The 24,952-nt window shown below is 55.4% G+C and overlaps 1 protein-coding gene across 7 annotated transcripts; it reads right to left on the bottom strand.

The window, feature by feature from the left end:
- Positions 1–50: 50 nt before the first annotated feature.
- Caskin1 (CASK interacting protein 1) lies at positions 51–20,699 on the bottom strand. 7 transcript variants are annotated; one of them, XM_057773563.1, is made up of 20 exons: positions 20,291–20,697; positions 12,909–12,960; positions 12,699–12,796; positions 12,364–12,509; positions 12,186–12,281; positions 11,938–12,068; positions 9,778–9,886; positions 9,583–9,691; positions 9,407–9,501; positions 9,174–9,291; positions 7,908–8,009; positions 7,727–7,815; positions 7,562–7,646; positions 7,370–7,467; positions 6,516–6,626; positions 6,324–6,425; positions 4,831–4,969; positions 2,747–4,750; positions 1,911–2,325; positions 53–1,728 (listed from the first exon to the last, which is right to left on the bottom strand). In XM_057773563.1, the coding sequence occupies exons 1-20, from the start codon at positions 20,382–20,384 to the stop codon at positions 1,629–1,631; spliced, it is 4,293 nt and encodes a 1,430-aa protein (XP_057629546.1). In that variant the 5' UTR covers positions 20,385–20,697; the 3' UTR covers positions 53–1,628. The 7 variants fall into 7 exon arrangements, with proteins under 7 accessions (XP_057629547.1, XP_057629548.1, XP_057629552.1 ...); XM_057773567.1 differs by lacking the exon at positions 20,291–20,697 and adding an exon at positions 13,470–13,568; XM_057773564.1 differs by lacking the exon at positions 4,831–4,969 and having other exon boundaries at positions 51–1,728; positions 2,747–4,787; positions 20,291–20,699.
- Between the last annotated feature and the right edge of the window lie 4,253 nt (positions 20,700–24,952).

The raw sequence follows: 24,952 nt of genomic DNA, 5'->3' as shown, positions 1-24,952 counted from the left end.
AGGGAGGGAGGGAGGGAGGGAGGGAGGGAGGGAGGGAGGGAGGACTTTCTTCTACAGGAGGCAGTTGTCATTCCTTGGCTCCCAACTGCCAGTCTCTGAGCTTTGCTTTTCCCACCACACATGCCCCAAAGAGTGAGCCAGGCAGCTCTGTTTTCTGCTGTTTATTGACAGCTGACAGCAGCTCCCTGTCCAGTCCCCCCTCCCCACTTCCTAGAGCCCTAGCCTGGGCCACCTATACAGAGGAGGCTGATGAATGGCCAGCATGTTCACGAATAAGGAAGCGCCAGGAATGACAGTCGAAAGGGGCCCATGTCCACACTACCTTAATTGGCCCCCTCCACCAGCCTACACCACAATTATGGTTTTGGCAAGTTATTTTTTTGTTTTTGTTTTTTTTTAAGAAATGTCAATGTTATGCCCAACACTTGTGGATCAGCAAACACGAAAGAGGAGACCAGTCAGTGTTTTTGTGGGAGGAAAAGAGGGTAAGGAAGAGAGTACTACACAACACAGCCTCAGACCATGAGCAGACTTGGCCATGGGGATTCAAGATGGGCAGGCTGGCTGCCTGTATAAGGCTGCCTTGGGGGAGGCAGAGGCAGACACAACCTTGAACACACATCTGCCCACAGTATGGCATGCATGCCCTTGCACTCGTGCCCATGTTCACACAGGGTTCACGCGGGGTGCACCCTCACACCGGCCCCCAAGGGCATGGCCACACTCAGAAGGAAGAACCCCTCCAGAGGTCTATGGGGCATGGAGAGGAGCAGGTGAGAGCAAGGCACATCCTTCATGTTCCTCAGACTCTCAGAAGCTAGATGAGTGGAGGAGAGGCCCTGGGCAGAGCCGCTCCTCCAGACTGTGCCTCCCAGGTGGTGTGTGTGCTCGTGACCAGGGGCAAGGTCATTCCTAGATGAAAGAAGAGAAGGGCAGACAGGTGGCCTCGCCCTCTGACATCTGCAGTCTCCAGCTGGACTCAGGTCCTTTCTGTTGGTAAATGGTTTCTATAGAATCAATAGTATTTCTTCTCTTTAAATATATATTTGTTAAAGTTATCTTTTTGTTTCTCTGGGGAAATCTGCCTCAGCTCATTCCCAATAAATTAATACTCTTGATAGCTTATATTCTGGGGTGCAGTGGGGCAAGCCCAACCTTGGCCCCGTGTCCCTTGTGCTGTGCCAGAGCGGCTGGCAGAGGTTCCCCAATGGGCAGTTCTGTGCTGGGCATAGGCCTGTGCTCTGCCACAGATTGGGGAGAGGGCCACAGTGGCTACCCCCCTCATATTCCCTTGGTGCTCAGTCTGCTTAGGGCAAGGGAGAAACAGCCCTCTGCAAGCAGAGCAAAGCCTGCATGGGTAGGGCCCAGCATTTGTTGCACAGGGAGCAGCAGACAGGAATGGGCACCAGCGGGCAGCACATCTGCCCAGAGCCCTTGGAGCGTCCCCCAACCCCCGTGCCAGGGGGCTGACAACCGGCCTGGGCCAGGAATGGGAGTTGTGCTTGTGCAGAGCTGGGCGTGCCCCGCCCACTCGGCCCCCGCCCACCGCTCGGAGGTGCCCGTCCTGAGGTAAAGGTCAAAGTGCGGGCCTGAACTGGGAGTACGGTGGGCACTTGTCTGTGGCCGCCTCACTCCAGCATGGCATCCAGCTGGTCGGCCAGGTCGTCGAACATGCTGCCGATGTCTTCCAGGATGCTGCCAGTGCTCTTCTCCTCGATGGAGGAGGGTCTAAGGGTGGTCATGCATCAGTGGGATGGGGCAGCACAGGTCCCCTTTACTCAAGGCTAGGTGGCTCCACAGCAACCCACTCTTAAACCCGGCTGGATGGCTCCGCCTATCCCTACCAGTCACCCATTAGAGCCACGCCTTGTGCTGGACCAGAGCTCCCCACACCAGCCCGAGGTACCTACCGAGGGCCTTGTCCATCTTCCTGCCGGATCTTCTCCTCCACTGCCTGCAATGCAGCAGCCAAACACGCACTAGTCTCCTCTAGCTTCTGCCGAGCACTGTCCCCGGGGGAAGCACAGTCTGGAGCTGCTGGTGGTCCGGAGGCCACTGAAGCGGCAGCGCGAGGGGGCTTGGCGGGTACGTGCAGCGCGGGTGCGCCTGGGGAAGGGGGCTTGGCGGGGCTGGCGCTCTGCGAGGGCGGCGAACTAGCCGGCTTGACTAGGGCTGCTGGCGGCTGGCGTGCCGGCGAGGGCACAGGCGAGGTGGTGGCGCTGCTGGACTGTAGTCCCGCCACAGCCTTGGCTGGCTTGGGTGCTGTGGGTGGCGGCGGAGGCTTGGGTGACACAGGTGGTGGCGTGCCGTGAGCGCGCTTTACCTCTGCATGGAAGAGGATGACGCTGGTACCCAGGGAATAACAACACTGTGTTCCCTCCATCTAGGAACTTGGCCCTATTCTCACTGCAGCCGCTAGGGTGTGCTATTCCACCGCAAAATGTGTCACTGCTTCCTAAGCTCCTTGAGCCTGAGCCTCAAGTATTCAGCCGCGATGGCGGTCCTCTATGGAAGAAACCAACCCTCTCCTGTATCAGGGAACTCCAGCTAGATCTTCCCGTGTATGTGCCTCCTCTTGACTATCTGTACCTCCTTTTCTGAACAAGAGGCATGTTCACTACGGGTTGGCAGAGTTGTCCCACACCACCTGGGCTGCATCAAACCCAAAAAGGAAAACCAGACTGTGAGATAGGGTGGCAGGCAAGGGACCTGTCCTGAGATTCCCGTGCTGGCTTTCTGTACCTACCTGGGCTGCCAGGGCCTGGCAGTGGCACCTTCTTGGAGGCAGGTGTAGGTGAGCCCTGTATCTTGGTCACAGGCTGAGCCAGGATGGGCTTGGGAGAGACGGGTGGCTTCACGGGCTTCCGGGCATTGCCATCAGGCAGGGGCAGAGGGGGCAGCTGCATCAGGTCAGCAGGTGGGGGTTCCGCAGGTGGAGGAGGAGGGGGCAGCTCCGGGGGCCCAGCCTGTTCAGAGGCTGGCCTTCGGCGAACAGTGGCTGTGCCATTCTGATACACAGACAGTGGTGGGGGTGGTTCAGGCCCAGTGTCACGCTCTTTAGCCTTAGGCCTGCGCTTGACTGTGTCAGACTCTGTCAGGATGAACTTGACATTCTCTTGCTGGCTTTGCTTGGCCCGGATGCGCCTCTTGAGGGTGGCACTGGCCTCTACCCGGGCAAGGGGAGGTCCCTCCACACTTGCCTCCCCCTTGGCTGGACCTCGAGGCCGTTGTCGGGCTGTACCATCCTCCAGAAAATGACTCTGCTCTGTTGGTTCCCCGGGTCCCCGGCGAGCAGTGGCCAAAAGTCCCGTGACCGGGCCGCTGAGTGTACGGCGCCGGTTTACCACTTCGCCGTCAGGCCCAATGGCCTCTTTATGTTTCACAGAGGCCAACACAGTAGCTACCCGACCCGGTTCTGGACTGGCAGGACGAGGTGTGGGGTGGCCTTCAGGGGGCCTGCGGATAGCCCGCCCCCCACCCCCAATGGAAGACAGCTCAAGCATGGCTGCAATGCTCTTCACGCTGCCGGCACTGCCTGTGTCCACGCTGCCAGTCAGATCACTAGCCCGCCGGCGCTGTGCCCGCACTCCCAGCCGGCCATCCTCCGTCTCAGCATCTGGAGCCGGCTCATCGGCTAGGTTGGCACTGGCCATGGCTGAGCTGGAGCGCTTGGGCGGAGGTGGTGGGGGCCCCTTCTTGCGTGGCCGCACAGCAAAGGACTGACTGCGATTAACATTCTTGTCAGCGCCAGCAGGAGCCCTCACTGAATGGCTCCGACCCACACGCCGCTGGACTGTGGCATAGGGTCCAGCAGCACCGGGCACCAGCAACTCATCCCGCTCCGGCTCGCTGTCAGAGGCTGCATAGCGGTTTAGGCTGTGGGCACGTTTCTTGGGCCGCCCAGGCTCCACATCAGCTTCTGGGGGCAGACACAGTGTAGGCACAGCTGCCGGTACTGCTGGGAGTGCGGGTCCTGGAGCAGTCGGCCCCGCCTCACCCTCAACTGGCTGAGGCAGCACATAGGCAAAGCCACGGTGTGTGGGCGACTGAGGCAGGGAACGGGGCGACATGGGTCGGTCTGTCGGCGGCAGCAGCTGTGGGGTGGGCTTCACCTTGGCTGTGGCTGGACCATGAGGTCCCCCGAGTGCCTGAGGAGAACCCGGCTGAGCTTTGGTGGGTGTCTGTGGGGGTGTGAAGTGGCTGGCACCTGATGGAAGGACCTGCCGTGGCTTGCCAGGCACCGGGGGCACACTGGCCCTCTTGACACTGTGGCCATGGCGGCCAGACCGCACCTCCTTGGGTGGGGTGCCAGGGGCTGGCCCCTCATCCAGCAGGTATTCCTGACTTCGTGACATAGGGCTGCCAGGCCCTTGGGGCCCGTCACCCAGCAGTTCCTGCGAGCTGCTCATGTGCCGAGCCCGGCCACCCAGGCTGGACTCCTGTCGCAGGGTGGCCCTTGGAGTGGGGGGCAGGTGGTTGGAGGACTTCTCAGCAGCAGCTGCGCCTGCTTCAGCTGGGCCAGACAGGGCAGCCTGCAGCTCACCACTGAGTTCACTGTCCTGGAAGGTGGTCATCTTAGGAGATTGGCAATCTGCGGCAGCAGGCTCAGATGGTGGTGGCGACTCAATAGCCATCATTTCAAGTGACTGGGGTGCCTTTCGGCGCAGGGGTCCCCCCTCGTACTTGGAGTATTCCGCTTTTTGCAGTTCTGCCAGTTTCCTCACAGCCAACATCAGCTTCTTTTGGTGTCCTGAGTCGGGGGTGGGGGAGAGGCTGGTCAGGAGGACCTGGAGGTACAGGCAAATATGGAAGGGCAGGCTGGAACCTTACCCAGCTTGGTGATGCCAATCTCCTGAAGATCCTCCCAAGTGATATCAGTGATGAAATCAATGTTCTCATAGCCGTTGTCCACCAGCACCTTGTAATACTGGGCCAGACCGATCATGGACAGCCACACAGCTAGGTTAGCCTATGGAGAGGGGGACAGAGAGGGGCAGCCCGAGCTGGCTGCTCACACCATGACCACCTACTTGGAACTATTAGAAGATGGGCCTGTGGGGCACGGACAGACAGAAGGACAAACAGACAGGCCTGAAATGTCAGTATTGCAGACAGCCTCAGCACAGCCTTGGTGGGAACTGCTGCCCAGCTCCTCAACAGGCCAAGGGTACACTAGGATACACACAGGCTAACACATGCAAACACACGGGATACTTATCATCTGGACACAGTTTCAGGTACAAGAAAGTGCTTCTTTGCCTAATCAGGTGGCCACAGACAGTGTCCTTAGAAGACACACCCATATGCCACACACACACACACACAATGCCACGTTAAGATCCATGTACATACACCGCACACCCTGCATGCTACTTCCAGCTATACAAAACACAAGCACCCTCTCTTGATCACGTCGCAGTGTTTCCCCACCTGCAGCAGATGTGTGATCACACGTCCGCTACACACTCACCGCGCAGCCATACCAGGAATGCGCAAGAACTGCACAGTGTCCCAAGCTCCCAGCTGATGCCACTCTCGCACCCACACTCAGCACCTTCAGTCATGCAGGTGACAGAGCGAGGCGAGGTCCATGACACCCAGATGTGCTCCTGGGAGGATCCCTGAGCTGCTGACTGAGTGGCAAGGTGGGGCCACCGGATGAGGGCAGCCCTGCTTGCCAACAGATCCAGGGCCCTGGAGGGGACAGGCTTTGGGGAGCCAGCAACACTCTCCCATGGATGGGAGCACAGAGCTAGTGTGCAAGCCAGAGGGCCAGGATCAGCCCAAAAGCCTGGATACAGGCATCTCCTTATAAGTGAGAGCATAGGCTACTGTGTGCAGAAGCACCAGAGAGCTGTCAGCCATTAGCACAGGTTAGCACGTGCAGTACAGGGACCTGTGTACATGCATATGGCAAGCATGTCCAACACCAACCCGTCCGCAGTCCACATAAGTAAACGACAGCACTATAGGGGTACTGACCATGAGTAGAGATGGCATACCCTCCTGACTTTAGGTTCCCTCTCAGCCCCTAGAGTCTTAGCCATGAGCCTGCCTAGGGGGGTTGGCCCCAATAACAGACAAATAGGCTGTCCAAATAGCTCCTTGCTAGCTGGCCGCTTCTGTAGCCCAGGCCTTGAACTCATGATCCTCCTGCTTCAGCCTCCCTGAGCGCTGAGTCCCTGTACCACCAGGCCTGGCTCCATCCTCCACTTCCTAGGACCCCAGAAGGCAGATGAGGGCTGTGACCAGAGAGGTAGCCTGTCTGTCTGTCCATCTGCCTGATGGTCCTGGCTCGGCCACCAGGGCGCAAGGAGCCTTACGGGTTTGTGTTCAGGCAGCCAGTCAGGAATGTTCAGGCCACTGATCTCTGCTGTGATCTTCTTACGATGGCCTGGCTTGGTAACACCAATGGCTGTGAGGTCCTAGGCAAAGAGGAGGCCCATTAACTAGCAAGCAGAAGGAATCTGGCTTTTGGAAGGGGAGCATCTAGCAACCAGCCCATGGCAGCTCACCTCGGGGGTCATACGGCTGATGGTGGGCAGGTCATAGCCAGCACTGGTGAAGTTAGGGGCATAGAGCTGTAGCTGGAATGTGGCGAGCCACTGACTGACCGCCTCAGCACTCTGCAAGACACAAGGCACCAACTGCAGCCTGTCCACCGCTGGGCTGCGCCCCAACCTCCACTGTGCCTCCTTCTCTGCTGGGTCCGCCGTTACGTCCACTGCACCAGTACTCCATGGTCTGTCGTCCTGGATACAGCATCTGCAGCCCTCCAGCCTTCTTCTGTGAGCTCCACCAGGAAGGTCCTGCTGAGTCTGTGCCGTGGCTTCCCCCCACCCCATGTCTGCACCAATGATACCCGGACCATCTCAGAGATGCAGATGTGGCCCCATGGGAGGGGGTTCTGGGGGAAGGACTTCCGGTAGGGTTTCTCCCTGGAAGGTGGGCTCTGTGCCCTGGTCAGAAGTCCCTCGCCTCCTCTGCTGTGTGGGATTCAGCCATCAGCCTCACAGCCACACAGGCGCACACACGCGTGACCCACAGCACCCACATACACATTTACGTGTCTCACACCCATCCCCTTCCGTCTGTGCAACCACACGCATGTCGCCCAGCTCAGAGTTGACCACCTCACATCTACACGACACCCTGCATACTTCTACAAGTGTGCGCACACTAGCTCACAGCCTGCACAATAGACAACACCTGAACACTTGTGTGTGCATGTACATATGACACAGAGACAGACAGAAGGACAGAGTCTGGTCTGTCAAAGCCTGCGGTAGCTGCTGTGGCCAGAGATGCCTGTCAGACTGCTAACCCCATCCCTCCCGAGTCCTGGCCTGGAGCTGACCAGGCCCTGTACCTTGCCCTCTGAGGCCGAGGCAGATTCCAGCTTCTTGGGTGGCTGATCCCCGTATACCTGCCCAGCATGGGCTGCTGAAGGCTGGGACCGGGCAGCACCTGGGAATGAAAGGAAGTGATAGGAAAGGGAAAGGGCTATCTATGTAGGGGGCACCTGCCTGCCAGGCCAGCATAGCTCAGTCCTTGCTCTTACCTGTAGAGCCCTCTGGAGGTTTGACGGGGCTGTCTCCTGGACTGGAATCAGAGACTGACTTTTGAGAAAGCACTGTTGCCAGGAGCTGGAATTTAGAAAGGCCACTTGCTGTCACTGCTGCAGGCCTGACCACCCCAACCTGACCAACCCTCCCTGCTCACTCACCTTAACTCCTTCAGAGCCTGCATGCAGGGCATGGCCCCCACCACTTCGGCCCCCAGCCACATTGCTCAAGCTGCCACTGCGATCACCACCTGCCAGGACAGGGACCCTGAAGTATGCTGGCCTCACAGTGGTACCCGTCAACAAAACTACTATCCCAGTGCTCTGGAGGCCCCTGGCCTACCTGCAAAAGGCTTCCTCAGCACCCAGATCTCCTCCGCGGGTGCAGAGGGCCCCAAGGAGCCACCTCCCTGGGGTGGGCTTGGCTCGCTGCCTGTTCGGGAACCTGTAGGCCAAACACAGCCTTCCTGAACCCTGGGCAACCCAGGCGCAGCTACACACGGAGAGGAAGCAGCGTAGAGGCCATTCTACTGCCCTCTGCCTTGTTGTCTCCAGTAACCTGAGAGACCCTGAATGTCTGAGACCAGGTCAGAGTGACCGGAGACTCAGGGCCAGGTGTCCTGTCACCACCCCTAAGGCCAGATAGACAAAGGGGTTGAGGATCACTGGGAGGGTCGACTTTCTCTGTGCTAGGGGACAAGTAAGGAGCCACCCAGCGGCCTGAGCCCAAATCTATCTTAGGAACCAGATGATCACAGGTGGCTGATCACACCTTCTACCTGGCCCTCTTGCCCTATCCACTAATCTCCATCCATGGCCACTCTAGAAGACAAATCAACCCCATTCTGACCTCACCTCCACCCTCTTTAAACTGTACTATGAAGTTTTCCACCTTGGCCCTGCACTCCTCCCGTGTGCTCTGCCAGGCTGAGATCCCGCCCCACTGCCTTTGCACACATGGTTCATGTTGCCAGGACAGTGTTGCCCATGACCTGGCCTCTCCCACCCTTCAGTGCTTCCTCTGACCTCCCTAACTAAGGTGAACCTTGCGTCACTTTCTCTGTGAAAGTGGTTGGTTCTTTTCCTGTGTTAGAATCAAAGTTCCCTGATTCTCCCCACCTCAGGACAAGACCACGGTCTGCCTGAGACCCCGTGTGTTTAGTGGCCACCTAAGAAGTGGTGGCAATGCCTTTAATCCCAGCACTCAGGAGGCAGTGGTAAGTGAATCTCTGACTTTGAGGCCAGCCTGGTCTACAAGAGCAAGTTCTGGAACAGTCAGAGCTGATACACAGAGATACCCTGTCTCAAAAACAAACCCCACCCCACTTCCCCCCCTCCCCCCCAAAAAAAAGAAAGGAAGGAAGGAAGGAAGAGAGAGAGAGAGAACTGGACTATGGAAGGCGTGGTGAACCAAGCGAAGAAATGCACACGACACTCTGCTGAGAGAGGCCAGCAGGAAGGGTTACTGGGTGCCGGTCCTGGCCATGGCTAAAACTCAAACTGGCTCTGCCACCGACATACTAAAGCATACTTCTTTTCTTTCTTTCCGGTCCCCAGTCTCAGACTGAGTGCTTCTTGATTTCTTCCCTCCAGAGGGAGGAGAACTTACCTGCTCGTTTGACGATGGCCTCGCCCAGCGAGGACGGGAAGTAGCCCACCCTGTCATTGCCTGTCCGGTTGTCATGGACGCAGCCTTTCCACCGGCCGTCTGGATGCTGTTCAAGTACCTGACCAAACAGATGGGTGTGTTCAGAGACCCCTCCCCCAACTGCTGCAGGATGATGTTCAAAGCATGCCAGAGACCCTCCCATCCCTGTCACAGCACCCAGGAATTGTCCTCACCGTGATAATGTCCCCAGCCTTCACATTGAGACTGGTCAGGTCATAATTGTTACAGTAATCCTTGGTCGCCCGCACCTGTAGAGCTGCTGAGGCCTCTGAAGACACAGGAGTAGACCCCCAGTCCTGGGAGCTACCCTCCCCAGCCCATCCCAGCCCTCAGCCCCTCCAGGCCCCACCTCGGAGAAGTTGCTTGATCTCCTTGCTGGCCTGCGATGTAGTGAATTGGTGCACAATGTCCAGAGCTGTCTGGCTGTAGGTGTTCCTCACATGGGCATTGATCCCACTCTGCGAACACCAAAGGCCAAGGCCTTGTCAGGGGTTCCCAACCTGGCCCCAACCTTCCTCTCTATGTCCTGGGTCACTAGACTCACGTCCAACAGCAGCCGAACCACTTCTGTCTTCCCACAGAGTGCAGCCTCATGAAGGGCCGTCCCAGACTTGGTCTGACGGTTAATGTCGATGCCGGCCTGAAGAAGGAGTCTGTGCAAAGGCGGAGAGAGTAGACAAGGCCTTTTAGCCACCACCCTCTCCTCAGAACCCTCACACCAGACCTTGATTCTAACCAACATTGTTGGGGCTGGAGGACGAGCCACCCTGCCCTCATGTAATGATATGATGTCCGTCCGTCCTTCCTTCCTTCCTTCCTTCCTTCCTTCCTTCCTTCCTTCCTTCCTTCTTTCCTTTCTTTTTGGTTTTTCGAGACAGGGTTTCTCTGAAGCTTTGGATCCTGTCCTGGAACTAGCTCTGTAGACCAGGCTGGCCTTGAACTCACAGAGATCCGCCTGCCTCTGCCTCCCAAGTGCTGGGATTAAAGGTGTGTGCCACCACCACCCGGCGTGAGTGTATGCATGTGAGTGAGTGTGTGCACGTGGATGAGTGTGTGCAAGTAAGCGAGTATGCATGTGGGTGAGTGAGTGGGTATGTATGAGTGAGTGTGTGCATGTGAGTGAGTGTATGCATGTGAGTGAGCATGTACATGTGTGAGCATGTGCAAATGAGTGGGTGCATGTGTGCATGTGAGTGTGTGCAAGTGAGTGCATGTGAGTGTGTGCAAGTGAGTGGGTATGCATGTGAGTGTGTGCATGTGGATGAGTGTATGCATGTGAATATGTGCATGTGACTGTGCATGAGTGTGTGCAAGTAAGTGAATATGTATGTGGGTGAGTGGGTATGTGTGAGTGTGTGCATGTGAGTGAGCATGTGCAAGTGAGTGAGTGGGTGTGTGAGAGTGTGTGAGCGTGTGCAACCGAGTGCATGTGAGTGAGTGTACGGGTACATATGAGTGAATGTGTGCATGTGAGTGTGTGCATGTGGGTGAGTGTGTGCATGTGAGTGAGTGTATGCATGTGAGTGAGCGTGTACATGTGTGAGCATGTGCAAGTGAGTGGGTGCGTGTGTGCATGTGAGTGTGTGCAAGTGACTGCATGTGAGTGTGTGCAAGTGAGTGGGTATGCATGTAAGTGAGCATGTGCAAGTGAGTGAGTGGGTGCGGGTGTGCGAGTGTGTGCAAGTGAGTGGGTATGCATGTGAGTGAGCGTGTGCATGTGTGTGAGTGTGTGTATGTGAGTGTGTGCATGTGAGTGAGTGGGGTTGTCTGGAGCTGGAGTAATAGGAGGTTGTGAGCTGCCCAACCTTGGGTCCTCTGGAAGAGCAGCAAGTCCTTAAGTGCTGAACCATCTCTCTGGTTCTGACCAGCAAGCTCAAGAATCCTCTTGTCTCTCCCTCCCAGTGATGAGATTATAGGTACGGGCTGCCATGTCTGGCTTTTACATGGGAAACTCAGTCTTCATGATTGCATGGCAAGCACTAGCTGAGCCATCTCACCAGCACACCACCCCCATCTGAAGACCGGATCTCATATAGCCCAAGATGGCGTCAAACTCATTAGGGATGAGGATGACCCTGAACTTTTTAAAAAGATTTATTTGCCGGGCGGTGGTGGCGCACGCCTTTAATCCCAGCACTCGGGAGGCAGAGGCAGGCGGATCTCTGTGAGTTCGAGCCCAGCCTGGTCTACAAGAGCTAGTTCCAGGACAGGCTCCAAAGCCACAGAGAAACCCTGTCTCGAAAAACCAAAAAAAAAAAAAAAAAGATTTATTTATTATGTACACAGCATTCTGCACAGCAGAAGAGGGCACCAGATCTCATTATAGAGGGTTGTGAGCCACCATGTGCTTGCTGGAAATCTGAACTCAGGACTTCTGGAAGAGCAGCCAGTGCTTTTAACCTCTGAGCCACCTCTCCAGCCCAACCCTGAACTCTGAATCTTTCTGGCTCCACCCCCTCAGAGTAGTGGGATTACAGATTTGTACCACCATGCCTGCTTCAAGGCCTTTTATTTTTCATTTTAGGTAGGATGTTGCTAAATTACCTAGGTTAGCCCTGAACTCTCTGTCCTCCTGCCTCAAGTGATGGGCAGGACAGTCCTGTGCCACCACCCTGGAGGTTCCTTTCTCATCCTCAAGCCAAGAACAGGAGCCTTGTGCTCAACGATCCAGAGGCCTAAGGCATGCCCCATTCCTGTCCTGTACCTGATAATGTCGATATGGCCATTTTTGGCTGCCAGGTGCAGGGGGCTGGTGCCGTTGGAGTCGGTGGTATCCCCTGGTCTGGGCTCCAGCAAGGCTGCACACATGTTGCTACTTAGTAGCAGCTGGACCACCTTGAAGGAAGGAAGGAAGATCAGGGTAGGGTGGTCCTGGCTTGGGGCTGCCCTGGCCCCACTACAGGGGAGAAGGACAGGCAGGAGGTGCCTCACCCATCTCTGGGGGAAACTTACCCCTACTCGACCGAACTCACAGGCCAGGTCCAGAGGTGTCTTTCCGGAGTTGTCTACCATGCAAGGGTTGGACTGATGCTGTAACAGCATCTCTGACTGCAGGACAAGGGTTTGGTTACCCCTGGGGCCACCCAACCCTCTGCCTGACTGCCCACCCAGACTTCCCATGAGGCCTCACCACATCGTAGTGACCATGCTGGGCGGCCAAATGCAGGGGTATGTGGCCCTCGTCGGATGGGACATTTACTGCTGAGCCTGCCTTCAGCACCAGCTTCATGGGCTCCTTCCGGCCCTGCCAGGCTGCGTAGTGCAATGGCCGCATGCCTGGGGACAGGTATGGTTTGTTGGAAACTAAGTCCTGACCCTAAATCCAACCCTCTCTAAAGAGGATATGTCACCGTCTCTAAGGTACTGTCTTCATCCAGGCAGATACCTTGGGCTGAAGGCTGCCAAGATTCCACCCTTGGCCTCGTCCCCTGCCCTTGGCTTCAAGGCCCCCCAGACCAGGCTTGCCTTTGTTGTCCTTGATGTCTACAGCAGCCTGAGCCTCCAGCAGCAGAGAGATCAATTCCGTGTTGCCATTCAGGGCAGCATGGTGCAGGGCTGAAAAGCTGGGTAGATGAAGGGCAGGTCAAGGAGTAAAGCCAATGCCCAGCCTTCCCTGGGGCCCACCCAGCCTTCCCTGGAGCTCCCCCACCCTGGGGATCCACGCTGACAACTCACCCATCTGGGTCCTGGAAGTTGACATTGATCTTCTTGGTAGAGCCTAGGAGCTCTGTGGAGAGAGAGAGACGCAGTGAGGAGAAGCAGCCCAGACCTATTAAGAGCTGGGGAAGATGACGGTGACCTGCCTGCCTCCTGGAGCAGGTCTATTCTGTAGTCACACACCCAGCTCAGCAGGGACTCAGCTCTAAGTATTCAACTTGTCCTCATCAGGGAAGGGGAGTCCAGACCATGAACCCACATGGGTATACACATGTGCACATGCACGTCTCCCTTGGGATGTTGCCTCAGCACCTGCCATTGGTGGGAGGGAGAGAGCCGGGCCCCATCTGTCTCTCAGAAGGACCCAGATGGGGCCGGGGGTGGTTGAGGAGGCTGGAACACCCGGAAATGGGGTATTTCTGGGGGAAAGGACTATATCCAAGTCCTCTGCTGCCAGCTCTGGCTGCCATGTGGATAAGCCCTACAACCCTGCAGGAGAGGGAGACGTTGGCTCATGGGCAAGAGTCTCCAGGTGACCCATGCCAATGGCCACTTTGCCCACAAAAGCCACGTTCATACCGACTAGTGCACCAGGGTCCACACTCTCCCTTCCGAGAGTCTCTCATCCTGTGGCCTCCCTCACCCTGGCCTCTCTACAGCTTTCAGAAGAGGGAGCCCACCCAAGCCATCCCAGCGGGCCCTTGTCCACCAGACTCTTGCCAACCCCCTGCCTGTCTGGCCCATGGTTATATAACCCATTTGTGGGTCAGTCACTCTGGGCGGGGGGGGGCTAGAAGGACAGAAGCCCCTTTGTGCAGGCTCAGGACAGTGGTGGGGGTGGGGGACGGGGACCCAAAGGCAGGGGAGCCAAGAGAGTAGAGTCACAGTGGGCTGGCTGTAGGGCTTAGCTTGGATTGGCTCAGCCTCAGCCACGGGCACAGCATGTGGGTCTCTTGACAATCCCTGAAGCACCTAAATTTCAATCTTTGTTCTGACACTTCCTAGCCCTGTGGCCTTGGCCACTGGCTCTTCTATGAGCTAGAAAAGGTGGTATCTATCACCTGAGTCGGTGACACTTGGGGCATTACCTCAACACCACGGCTTACTAAAAGTAGCTGGGCAGACCTCACATCTCACAGAACCTCTCCTGGGTAGAATGAAAGTACTGCCACCTTCTGGTGGCTCCCACGGTCTCAGATAGTATCAGTACCAGTTCATTAACTGTACACTCTTTCCCCAGTGGTCAGCCAGACCAAACCTCGGCATCAAGAGGCAGCCTTGGCAGCCAGGTGTAGTGACACACGCCTTTAATCCGAGCACTTGGGAGGCAGAAGCAGGCTGATCCCAGTGAGTTTGAGGCCAGCCTGCTCTACAGAGTGAGATTCTGTCTCAAAAAGTAAAAAAGAAAAGAGAGTCAACCCTGGGCTGTTTGTCATGGACCTATCATGTTCTCAGGCAAATCCCCCTTACCAGTTGTACCTGAAAATACCCTCAGAACACACCCAGGTCCCATGCTTTTCACCATACCATGGCTATCACCGCGGGCCTGACTGGCACTTCAGACAGGATCCCCACCACTGCCTTCCTACTGGTGCCACCACTGACTCCTTGTACCCCTTGGTTTCTCCTCTGCACAAATAGGTCGGAGCACTGTTAAAATGCAAGTCATAGCCAGACAGTGGCGTACACTTTCAGTTTCAGCACTCAGGAGAGAAAGCAGGAAAATCAGGAGTTCAAGGCCAAACCTGACAACACAGTAAGTTTGAGGCTAACCTGGGCTACATAAGATGCTATAACAAGGGGAAAAAAAGGGAAAAAGAAAGGAGGGAAAGCAGGCAAAACAAAACTTCTGAAAACCACTGGGCGGTGGTGGCGCACGCCTTTAATCCCAGCCCTTGGGAGGCAGAGGCAGGCGGATCTCTGTGAGTTCAAGGCCAGCCTGGTCAATAAGAGCTAGTACAAAAACCACAAGTTACCAGCCATATGTGGTACATGTGCCCATCACTGTAGCACTCTGGAGGTGAAGGCAGAAGGATTACAAGTTCCAGCCTACCTGGAGCTGCAGATGAGATTCTGTCTCAAAAAAACAAAGCAAAGCAAGCAAACAAAAAACCAAAAAAAACGTGGTATGGGGCCACAGCAATGAGATGGCTCAGCAAGTGAAGGGGCTTGCCAGCAAGCCTTGAAACCCAACTGGTGGAGAGTGAAAATTGACTCACGCAAATCGTCCTATGACACATACACCATGGCACGTGTATGCCACATACATAAATAATACATACATACAAACACGAATTAAGAAGAAGGAAGCGGGGGCTGGAGAGATGGCTCAGTGGTTAAGAGCGTTGCCTGCTCTTCCAAAGGTCCTGAGTTCAATTCCCAGCAACCACATGGTGGCTCACAACCATCTGTAAAGAGGTCTGGTGCCCTCTTCTGGCCTTCAGTCATACAGACAGAATATTGTATACATAATAAATAAATAAGTATTTAAAAAAAAAAAAAAAGAAGAAGAAGGAAGCGAGTCGGACAGTGGTGGCGCACGTCTTTAATCCCAGCACTCGGGAGGCAGAGGCAGGTGGATCTCTGTGAGTTCGAGGCCAGCCTGGTCTACAAGAGCTAGTTCCAGGACAGGAACCAAAAACTACAGAGAAACCCTGTCTCCAAAATAAAAAAGAAGAAGAAGAAGAAGAAGGAGGAGGAGGAGGAGGAGGAGGAGGAAGCGCCAGTGGAGCTTAGGCCTAACCTGGTCCAGTGAGATAGTGAGACCCTATCTCAAAGCAAAACCCACCAACAAAACGAAACACCAAAGTGGGAAACAGCAACACTTGGAAACCCTCCAGTGCCATTTCACTGGGGTGGAGGCTCAGGCTGCAATGTCTCACGTGATTGGCCCTTGCTTTTGCTCTGACTTCTCCCCAGCTGCATGCCTTCCTTAATGTCCCTCTAACACTGAGGGCACCACGGCCACAGGGCCTTTGCATGACCCCCTCCTTCACACACTTCATGTCTTTCGTCCAAAATGCTGCCCTGCCCTTCCTGAATTAGTTGTTTTCCTCCCTAGCCCCCTTCACCACCAAGTGCACCACATCAATTTTCTTCATGCTTTGGTGGCTAAACAAGGCCATTTCCATGGCCAGCTGCATGGGTGGGTGACCCGTGCAGTTACTCAGAAAGGTACCCGACTTGAATACTTTGATTTCAGATAAAGGTCCTACATTATCATCTTTTTTATATTTCTTATGGTTTAACTTTTTTTGTTGTTGTTTTTTTCGAGACAAGGTTTCTCTGTGGTTTTGGAGCCTGTCCTGGAACTAGCTCTTGTAGACCAGACTGGTCTCGAACTCACAGAGATCCGCCTGCCTCTGCCTCCCGAGTGCTGGGATTAAAGGCTGCGCCACCACCGCCCGGCTATTTAACTTTTTTTATGTTGTGAATTGGTGTGAATGTGTCAGATCCCCTGGAAGTGGATTTTCAGACAGTTGAGCTGCCATGTGGGTGCTGGGAACCGAACCCAGGTCCTCTGGAAGGGCAGTCAGTGCTCTTAACCACTGAGCCATCTCTCCAGCCCCCTACACTATCATCTTATATGAGGCCCTGAAAACTATAAATGGCTGGGTCTGCTTCAGTCCCCTGCTACGACCTGATGTCACCGTTCCGTGGCATCCCCTCAGAGCCTTGCTCAACTCACTTTGCCCACTCTTCTCAGATGAAAGCAGTCAGGTCTCAGAGTCTCCAAGGCTCACCAAATTCTTGTTCTCCCTCCACCATGGGGCCTCCAGGCAGCTACGGAGTCAGGTTTAGGGAGTGGGAACCCCAGGCACACTGCTCTGAGGTCAGACAAGCAGAGCCAATGTTTTAGAGGGGTATAGTGCTCAAGACTCAGAAAAGGACACAAGGGAGGAGGGAGGGCTCCATCAAGAATGGGACTGCCAGCAGGTCGTGGCGCTGGGTACCTTTAATCCCAACATTTAGGAAGCAGAAGTAGACAGAGGAGTTTAAGCCTCCCTGATCTATCTCCCAGCTAGCCTGCAAGGATTACATAGTGAGCTCATATCAAAAGAAAATTAGTGCCGGGCGGTGGTGGCGCACGCCTTTAATCCCAGCACTCGGGAGGCAGAGGCAGGCGGATCTCTGTGAGTTCGAGGCCAGCCTGGTCTACAAGAGCTAGTGCCAGGACAGGCTCCAAAGCTACAGAGAAACCCTGTCTCGAAAAACTAAAAAAAAATAAAATGAAAAAAAAAAAAAGAAAATTAGTTAATTTAATTTTATTTATTTATTTTTTAAATATTTATTTATTTATTATGCATACAATATTCTTTCTGCATGTATGCCTGAAGGCCAGAAGAGGGCACCAGACCCCATTACAGATGGTTGTGAGCCACCATGTGGTTGCTGGGAATTGAACTCAGGACCTTTGGAAGAGCAGGCAACGCTCTTAACCGCTGAGCCATCTCTCCAGCCCCCAATTTTATTTTTTTTTTTAAAGGGGACTGCTCCCCATACATGGGGAGCAGTCACCTTTCAAAGGACGCAAATCCACAGTCCCATAGGGAGGGGAGTAGTGTAAACTGCTCAGAGGGCACTTTGAGGCCTCAGGGCATCTCCAGTGCCTGCAGGAGATACTGAAGATGTCGTGCTGGGGTGGCCATCCCACAGCAGGGCAGGCTCAGGGAATGAGTCAGGAGCAAAAGACAGCTGGAGGCGGCCTGGGAACTGAGGAGGGGGCAAGTGGTGGCCAAGCTGAAGGCCTCAGGAGCCCCTTTCTCGTTTTTTCAAGACTGGGTTTCTCTGTGTAGCCCTGGCTGTTCTGGAACTCACTCTGTAGACCAGGCTGGACTCAAACTCACAGAGATCCACCTGCCTCTGCACCCCCCATCCCCTCCCCGAGCAATAGAATTAAAGGTGTGCGCACCGCCCAGTCCCTTTCACTTTTTAATAGGTGTCTGCATCCACACAGTACATAGGCATGGGGTGCAGCTCCCTGGCAGAGTTTAGGTAGCGTTCATGAAGCCCAGATTCCATCCCCAGTAGCACACACATATACAAGTAGTGCACAAACCTTGCCCCCCCTGTTTCTTGTGACCCCAGACCTCAAGCTGCTCTCCAGAGACCAGCCTGAGGACAGATCCAAACTCCAGGTTGGAAGGATTTGTTATTTTTTTTTTTTTTTTAACCACAGATCTCACTATGCTGCCCTGGCTAGCCTGGAACTTACTAGGGTGGCCTAGAACTCACAGAGATCCTCCTGACTCGGGCTACAGAGTACTGGGATTAAAGAGGTGTGCCACACATCCTGCTGGAAGGGAATTCTTAGTGGGCCAAAGTGAGAGAGAAACAGGTTCTGGCAATTCCTACATGGGGTCCTCAGTCTGCCATGGGGAGGTAGGCTAGGCCACAAAACTAGACAGGACCCCTTAGCAGCAGAGGGGTGCCCTTACATCTCACCTCCAAAGTTGTCTCTTTTTCCCTCAAGGATAACTGCTAAGTGTGCATACATGTGCAGGCTCCCTTGGCGGCGAGGTGGGGGCTATAGAGCCATGGGCTGGAGCGAAGAGCTGGGCACCCAAAAAGGTTCAAGAACAAGATTGTGGGGAAATCTCTAGGCTGACTGGGGAGCACACTCTCTTTTTTGAGACAGGGTCTCTAGAACTCACTCTGTAGACCAGGCTGGCCTTGAACACACAGAGATCTGCCTGTCTCTGCCTCCCAGTCGCTAGGATTAAAGGCGTGCACCGCTATGCCTGGCTGGTGGGGTGGGGGAACACACTCTTGAGGATACTTATGGACACCCCCCACACCCCATGGCCCAAACTCCAGCTGTACTTTGCTAAATCAAAATACATCTTACTCCAAAGCAGGCCAGCGTTGCCATGACAACTGAGCTACTTCACGAAGGGATTTCTGTTTGATTTATTACACCGCCCCTCTGACTCAGAGAGTAAAGACATAAGAGCCAAGACAGGTGCCTTTGCTGTCTCTGGGACCACACTAGCCAGAGGCAAGGGACCTCTCACCCCCCCACACAACAGCCACACGGAAGGGAAAGGGAACCCCACATTTGTGGTTCCCACTGGCTGACAACAGAAAAATGCCAGCACCATTAGAATTTACTAAATTCAAACTGTCTCCTCTTCATCAGTGCCTTCTTCCTGTTTTCATGCTGCTGTGAGGTGGTGGGGACCACAGATGTTCCATCCTCCAGATAAGGCCATAAGGCCTAGAGAGTCAGTATGACCAAGGACACAAGGCCACTAGGTGGAAAGCTGTGCCTTACCCTCTTCTGTCTGCCTCTCCCTAGAAGTTCTTCCACTCAGTCTTGAGGCCCTAGTAAGTGAAGCTTCCCAGCTGGCCTGCGTGCCCTGGAACCACCACTGTCCTCACCAACAGTCCCATGTCCCAGCAGCCCCCTGGAGAAATGGGATCCCCCTTCCCCCAGCTTATACGCAGTCTATGGCGGTGGGTGGGGAGTGATGGCCCCCAAGTCCCATGTGTTGACCTACAGGGCCCAGTTTGTGCCTGCGCAGGTGCCCTGACACACTGACACGGTCATACGTGTGCAGCTGCACACTCAGCTAGTCCACACGCCCATCCATCCATCTCCCGAGGCCCCTAGGGAGGCTCCAGGATGGATAGGGTGGAGAGCTAGAATCAAAGCCCCAAGCTCCAAGCCCTTCTCTGGACCCCCAGCGCACAAACTTGAGATGGTGTGGGAGTTCCTTTACTGGTCCTTGGCCCCCTTTCCCAGGAGAGAAGCCAGGGATGACCAAGGTCTGCAGAAACCTGCAGAAGCAGTGAGCCTTCAGTCCTTATCCCCCAGGCTGTCCCTGCCTCAAACCCAGCCTGCCCCAGGGCTGGGCGACCTTGGGCCTCTGCTTCACTTCCTCATCAGTAAATGGCCCCCACTGGCCATGCCTGGGCAGCCACACCCCCAGCGTGGTCCTCCCCCCCTCCCCCTTTCCTTGCAAAGCCTGTTATTAAACATAGGGTGGGGAAGAGAGGTCTGACAGAGATTGTTAGCCTCTGGGTCGCCCCTCACCGTAAGGGCCCCTCCCTCTCTCCACAGTGTGTCTTGATGGGGGGGGGGATCCGCCTCGCCCTTAAAAGCCCAAGTAGAAATCACCAGCCCGCAGCCTGGGAAGGGAGGGGGTCCGAGGGAGGATGTGATTGCCAGCGGCCTCAGGGGGATCGTGGGTGCCGCAGGTGCCCGCAGGGGGCTGGGCAGACGGTCCGGCGCTCGCCGCCGCCCCTCCTCCAGAGCTGGGGCGAGAAGGGGGGGCGCGGACCAAGGGTCTGGGCGCTTCTGGCCCCGCCCCACCCCCGGAGACCCACAGCATCCCTTCCCCGCCCTGCACCCCGGCGGTGGGGGCTCCGCCCGCGCCCCGCGCGCCCCCCGCACTCACTGGCCTTCCCCGGCCGCGGCCTCTGCAGCAGCCTCTGCGCGGTCCCCACGTCCTCCGCCTTCACCGCCTGCACCAGCTCCTGCTCCTTCCCCATGGCGCCACCGGGCCCGCAGCGACCAGGCGCTCGGTGCTCACGGCGGCTCAGATGCAGCGGCGGCCCCGCGTCTGCGATCGCATCCTTTCCAGCCCGCGCTGCCTGCGCCGCCCGCCGCCCAGCGTCCTGCGGGTTCGGGTTCGGGCTCGTTCTGGGGTTTCGGGCTCGGACTGGGGCTGGGGCTCCGACGCGGAGGGACGGATAGCGCGTCACGGGCGGGGGGCGGCCCAGGGGCGGGAGCCGGCGGCGGCGGCGGCGGGCACCCGGTGGCGCGCCGCGTCTGAGCCGCCTCCCGGACGCCTGGGTCCGCTCCCGCGGCCGCTGACCTCCGTCAGCCCGCGCCGGCCGCGCGCCCGGCTCCGAGGCTCCGCCCCCGCATGGGCCCTTCCCCCCCCCCGCCCCGACGCCCCCACCTCACGTTTGGGTGCGCGGGTCAGGCTAGGCCCCTGCGGACAGCGGGGAACCGAGGATGACCGCCGGAGACAGAGGACGGTGCGCGGGGGGGGGGGGGGTGGGGGCTGGCCACGGAGTACCGACTCGGCGGCGACGCAAGGCTAGACCTAGGAGAGGTTTCTCGAGGCTGCGGGACCTGAGGGGGAGGGACTCGGAGACAGTGGGAGGGCGGGGAGCCGGGCACCAGTGCCACCGGTGCCGGCCCTCCAGAGGCTGTCAGACATTTCTGGCCCGTGGTTCCTGTGGGAGGTGTTGAGGGATTGCGAAGAGGAATCTCCCAATAATGAATTCGGTGTCAGGGAACCCGTACCCCCTCCCCCCAACTACACCTTCTTCCCTGGCAGCCTCTGGCTTCTCTCTACAACAATGCAAGACGACAGTTCTCCTTCGAGGACAGCCTGGAAGGGAGCTTGACTTTGTCACTCTCAGCATCTACTAGGATGTGACTGTCTATGTTCACCAAGAAGGAACTTAACCTCCTATCCTCCGCACCACTGCCCACTCCGCCCAGCCTTGCCGTGCCCCCGCCCCTCCTCCCCCGCCCCATTCTAGCCCAACCTAAACAATCTCCAGCCACAGGTTCCCAGTCAGGATCTTCCTGCTTGACCAACGTCTCCAGAGGCCTCACCTTTCTCCTTCCTACCTGAAGGTTAGGGCTGCTCCAGGCCTCTCCTTACCTTGCCTGCAGCATTGTAAATCAGTTGAGCTCCACGGCTTGGGGAAGGTTCTGCCCCCTCGGGTTCCTTATTTACAACCGGGAGCGGAGCATCTTCCCAACCCAGCAAGACAGTAGAGAGAATCTGGTGAGGTTCACACGTGCACCCCGACTCACTGTTCTGGTGGTTCGGGACCATGCAGCAGGTCCAGAAGGGCAGGGGAGAGGAAGCAGCAGGTACGGGGATTCCAGGATCATGTAATCTTTCTGGTCATGGAAGAGTCTTCTCATATGTGCTGGGCTCTCAGAAAAGGTCTCCGAATGCAAAAATCCTTCCCCTAACCGCTTACAGCGAACAGTTTGTGGTTACTCACAGGCTCAGGGGCTGCGCTGGTCATCTGTACTAAAGCTGAATTTACTGTCCACATGTTACAGGTTGAGAAAACAGCAACCAAGCTCTGGAAATGTTATGCATTCCCGAGTGTGTGCCACGAGGTCCCTGGGCCTCAAGGTCGTGGGTCTGGGCTTGGAACCTATGTGGATCCCTGCCTCAGTTCTTCTTCTTCTTACTGGCTTTGTCAGCCTGAACTGGCCATTTTATCTTTCTGAGTCTCTCATCTACCCTCTCTGTTAAAGGTGGGTCAACAATGTGTCCCTTCCATCTACTCCAGGGTTAATTGTGATGCTGTCCCCACAGTTAATCCTGGACATAGTAAAATGCCCAGCAAATAGTTGCTGTGAGTATTGTAATGTCCTGGGGCCTCCCTGCAGGGATTGCAACTGTATTAGGTTCATCTTCACATGATACAGTGCCAAGCATACAGGAAACACTACAAAAATATGTAAATATATAAAAAGAAAACCACTATTATCATGACTATTATTGCCGTGTTTGGAGCTTCTAAGGACCTGGGGCAAAAATACAAACAGAAGCCCACTCACCAAATGTCTGTTTCAATATTGTAATTCACACTAATAACCTGTTAAATAAAATATGTTCTAGCCTCCTACCTTAACAAATATACCTTCACCAAGACCTGGAAGGGCAAGTTTAAATTTAGTATTCTTGGACTGCGTTTGGTAATGAGCTGGCCCTTGCCTGTAGCTGTCCAGATTCAGCATCAACTACACCCCATAAACAGGTACCCAGAGCCACTTCTCGGACCAGTTGTGGGCATCCCCTTGTGTAACCCACTCAGAAAGAGGGATGTGCAGACCAGAGAAATCGACTAGATCCTTTTGGGCAGAAAATCCAAGGGTCCCAGTTAAATATTCATATTGTGGTCTGCAAGGGACATCCAGACTCTAGGTGGACTTCTGCATCCAGTCATTCCTTACTTCAAAGGGTGGATGGTAGCAGAAAGAAAGTCAGAGGCTTCCCCTGCTAGGTCAAACTAGATCCCAGTGGGGTCCAGGAGACCACGGTACTATTGACTCGTGGCCATGATGGACAAGCTCCTGATGCTCAGTTGCTTCGGCTGTAAAATGGGACAGCAGCTCTGTCTGGAGGGCTGATGGGAAGGTCTGCGTGGATACAAAGATGTTTACCTGCATGGATCCTCCTCCCCATACCTGGGGATGGAGCATCATAACAGGCTGTCGCCTATCCCTACTGGGACAAAGGATGCAGATTCGTGGGTCTGGGGCAGCCCTCCAGGATGTCAGGCCTCTGAAGAAGATACTGGGAGGAGGGGCAGCTGAGCCAGCAGAATTGCTGAGCTGATGGCAGGCAGCTTCACTGCAGCCCTGACTGGCTTTCTTCCCAGATGCTTAACTGCCGCCAGCCAGCCCGCAGCCCCTGCCTCTGCCTGTCAGCTGTGTACCTGCTCAGGGCATTCCCAGCTCCTCATGTATACAATGGTATTACTGAATGTGCCATCTCTTGGGTTGCTGGAAGCATGTCAGGTGTCACTTTTGTGGGTGCCACCCCTGTAAAGTGCTGTGCCAGTGAGTAGTATCTTAAAAGCCACATGCTCCAGATTCCTGCTACCCCACAGAGATGCTGGAGCTGCTCAGAATGGTCAGGGCCACGCCCAGTTCTACAGCTATCTCTGGGTTGGACCATCTACAGCATCCCAGCCTTTAGCTCCTGGCCACACCCAGAGTCCTGAAGAAAGGGCAACAGCTCAGAAAACAGGTGACACACACCTGGTCACACTTCTCCTGTGTTCTTGGGTCCCATCATGATTGATACCAATTCAAGCATCCTTCGATGCTGGCTCTCCTCTTCCATCCAGTATGCCTAGGGCTCACCAAAGCTGCCTCTGAACCTCCAGGGGTGCTAGCTGCCTTTGGGGAGCTTATGCATCATCAACAGGAAGATAAGTAAGGTATAGGAGGGCATATGCAGGGTCCCTGTGGATCAGTCTGCTCAGCTGGCCAGAAAGAATGTGGTCAGGAGAGGGAGGGGTCTGAACTGCAGCTGGGCCAAATGGATCCACCATCTTCCAGCCATGAGCCTTCAATGGCAATACTACAGCTCGGAGCCTGTCTTCTGACAGGATGTCCCCAGATGGGGACTGATCCTCCTAAGTGGAGTTGCTGCAGAGCACAAAGCATGATGTAGGGAAAGGCCTCACGATGTTTCAGCAGTTCCCCAAAGTCAAACAGCTGGCTAGAGCAATGGCTCTGTGACTGAACACAGAGCTAACACGGCCCAGGAATTCCATTCTAAGACAGTTCCATGGCGAACGAAAACATGTATGCAAACAAATGCTCAAACACAAACATTTATAGCAGCACTGTGTCACAGAAGCTGGGAAGAAGGAAACAGTTCAGACATTCACCATCGGTGAACAAGACGTGCACACATTCGGGGGACACTGTTTAGCCACAGAAACGGATGAGAGGGACCCATAACGGCTATACATCTGCTATTCCATTGGCATGACATGTCCAGCAGAGGCCAACACACAGAGACCAGAGGCCAACACACAGAGACAAGATTAGTGGTTTCCAGGGACTGGGTTGGGAAAAGAGGGCAGGGAGTAATGCCTCTTCTCTATTTATTTATTTATTTACTTATTTATTTATTATGTATACAATATTCTGTCTGTGTGTATGCCTGAAGGCCAGAAGAGGGCACCAGACCTCATTACAGATGGTTGTGAGCCACCATGTGGTTGCTGGGAATTGAACTCAGGACCTTTGGAAGAGCAGGCAATGCTCTTAACCTCTGAGCCATCTCTCCAGCCCCACTTCTCTCTCTCTCTTCAAGACAAGGTTTCTCTTTGTAGCCTCGGCTGTCCTGGAACTCACTTTGTGGATCAAATCGGTCTGATCTGCCTGCCACAGAGATCTGCCTGTCTCTGCCTCTCAGATGCTGGGATTAAAGCAAAAGCCACCATGCCCTCTCTCCCCCCACCCCAAGACAGACAGACAGGGTTTCTCTGTGTAGCCCTGACTGTCCTGAAACTCTTTGTAGACCAGGCTGGCCTTGAACGCACAGAAATCCACCTGC

The sequence above is a fragment of the Chionomys nivalis genome, chromosome 7 (genome assembly GCF_950005125.1).
Source record: "Chionomys nivalis chromosome 7, mChiNiv1.1, whole genome shotgun sequence".
Classification (NCBI taxonomy): domain Eukaryota; kingdom Metazoa; phylum Chordata; class Mammalia; order Rodentia; family Cricetidae; genus Chionomys; species Chionomys nivalis.
The sequence above is the reverse complement of the archived record's forward strand: the minus strand, read 5'-3'. Positions and strand labels throughout refer to the sequence as shown.

What these genes read in the sequence shown, in the direction of transcription:
- Caskin1 (XM_057773563.1), bottom strand. Translation starts at nt 20,384, where the DNA reads ATGGGGAAGGAGCAGGAGCTGGTGCAGGCGGTGAAGGCGGAGGACGTG. An exon ending in AGACATCAAGGACAACAAAG is followed by an intron (nt 12,510 to 12,698) that starts GCAAGCCTGGTC and finishes ACCTGTCCCCAG; the next exon opens with GCATGCGGCCATTGCACTAC. An exon ending in GGCTGCCTGAACACAAACCC is followed by an intron (nt 4,970 to 6,323) that starts GTAAGGCTCCTT and finishes CCCTCTCCATAG; the next exon opens with GCTAACCTAGCTGTGTGGCT.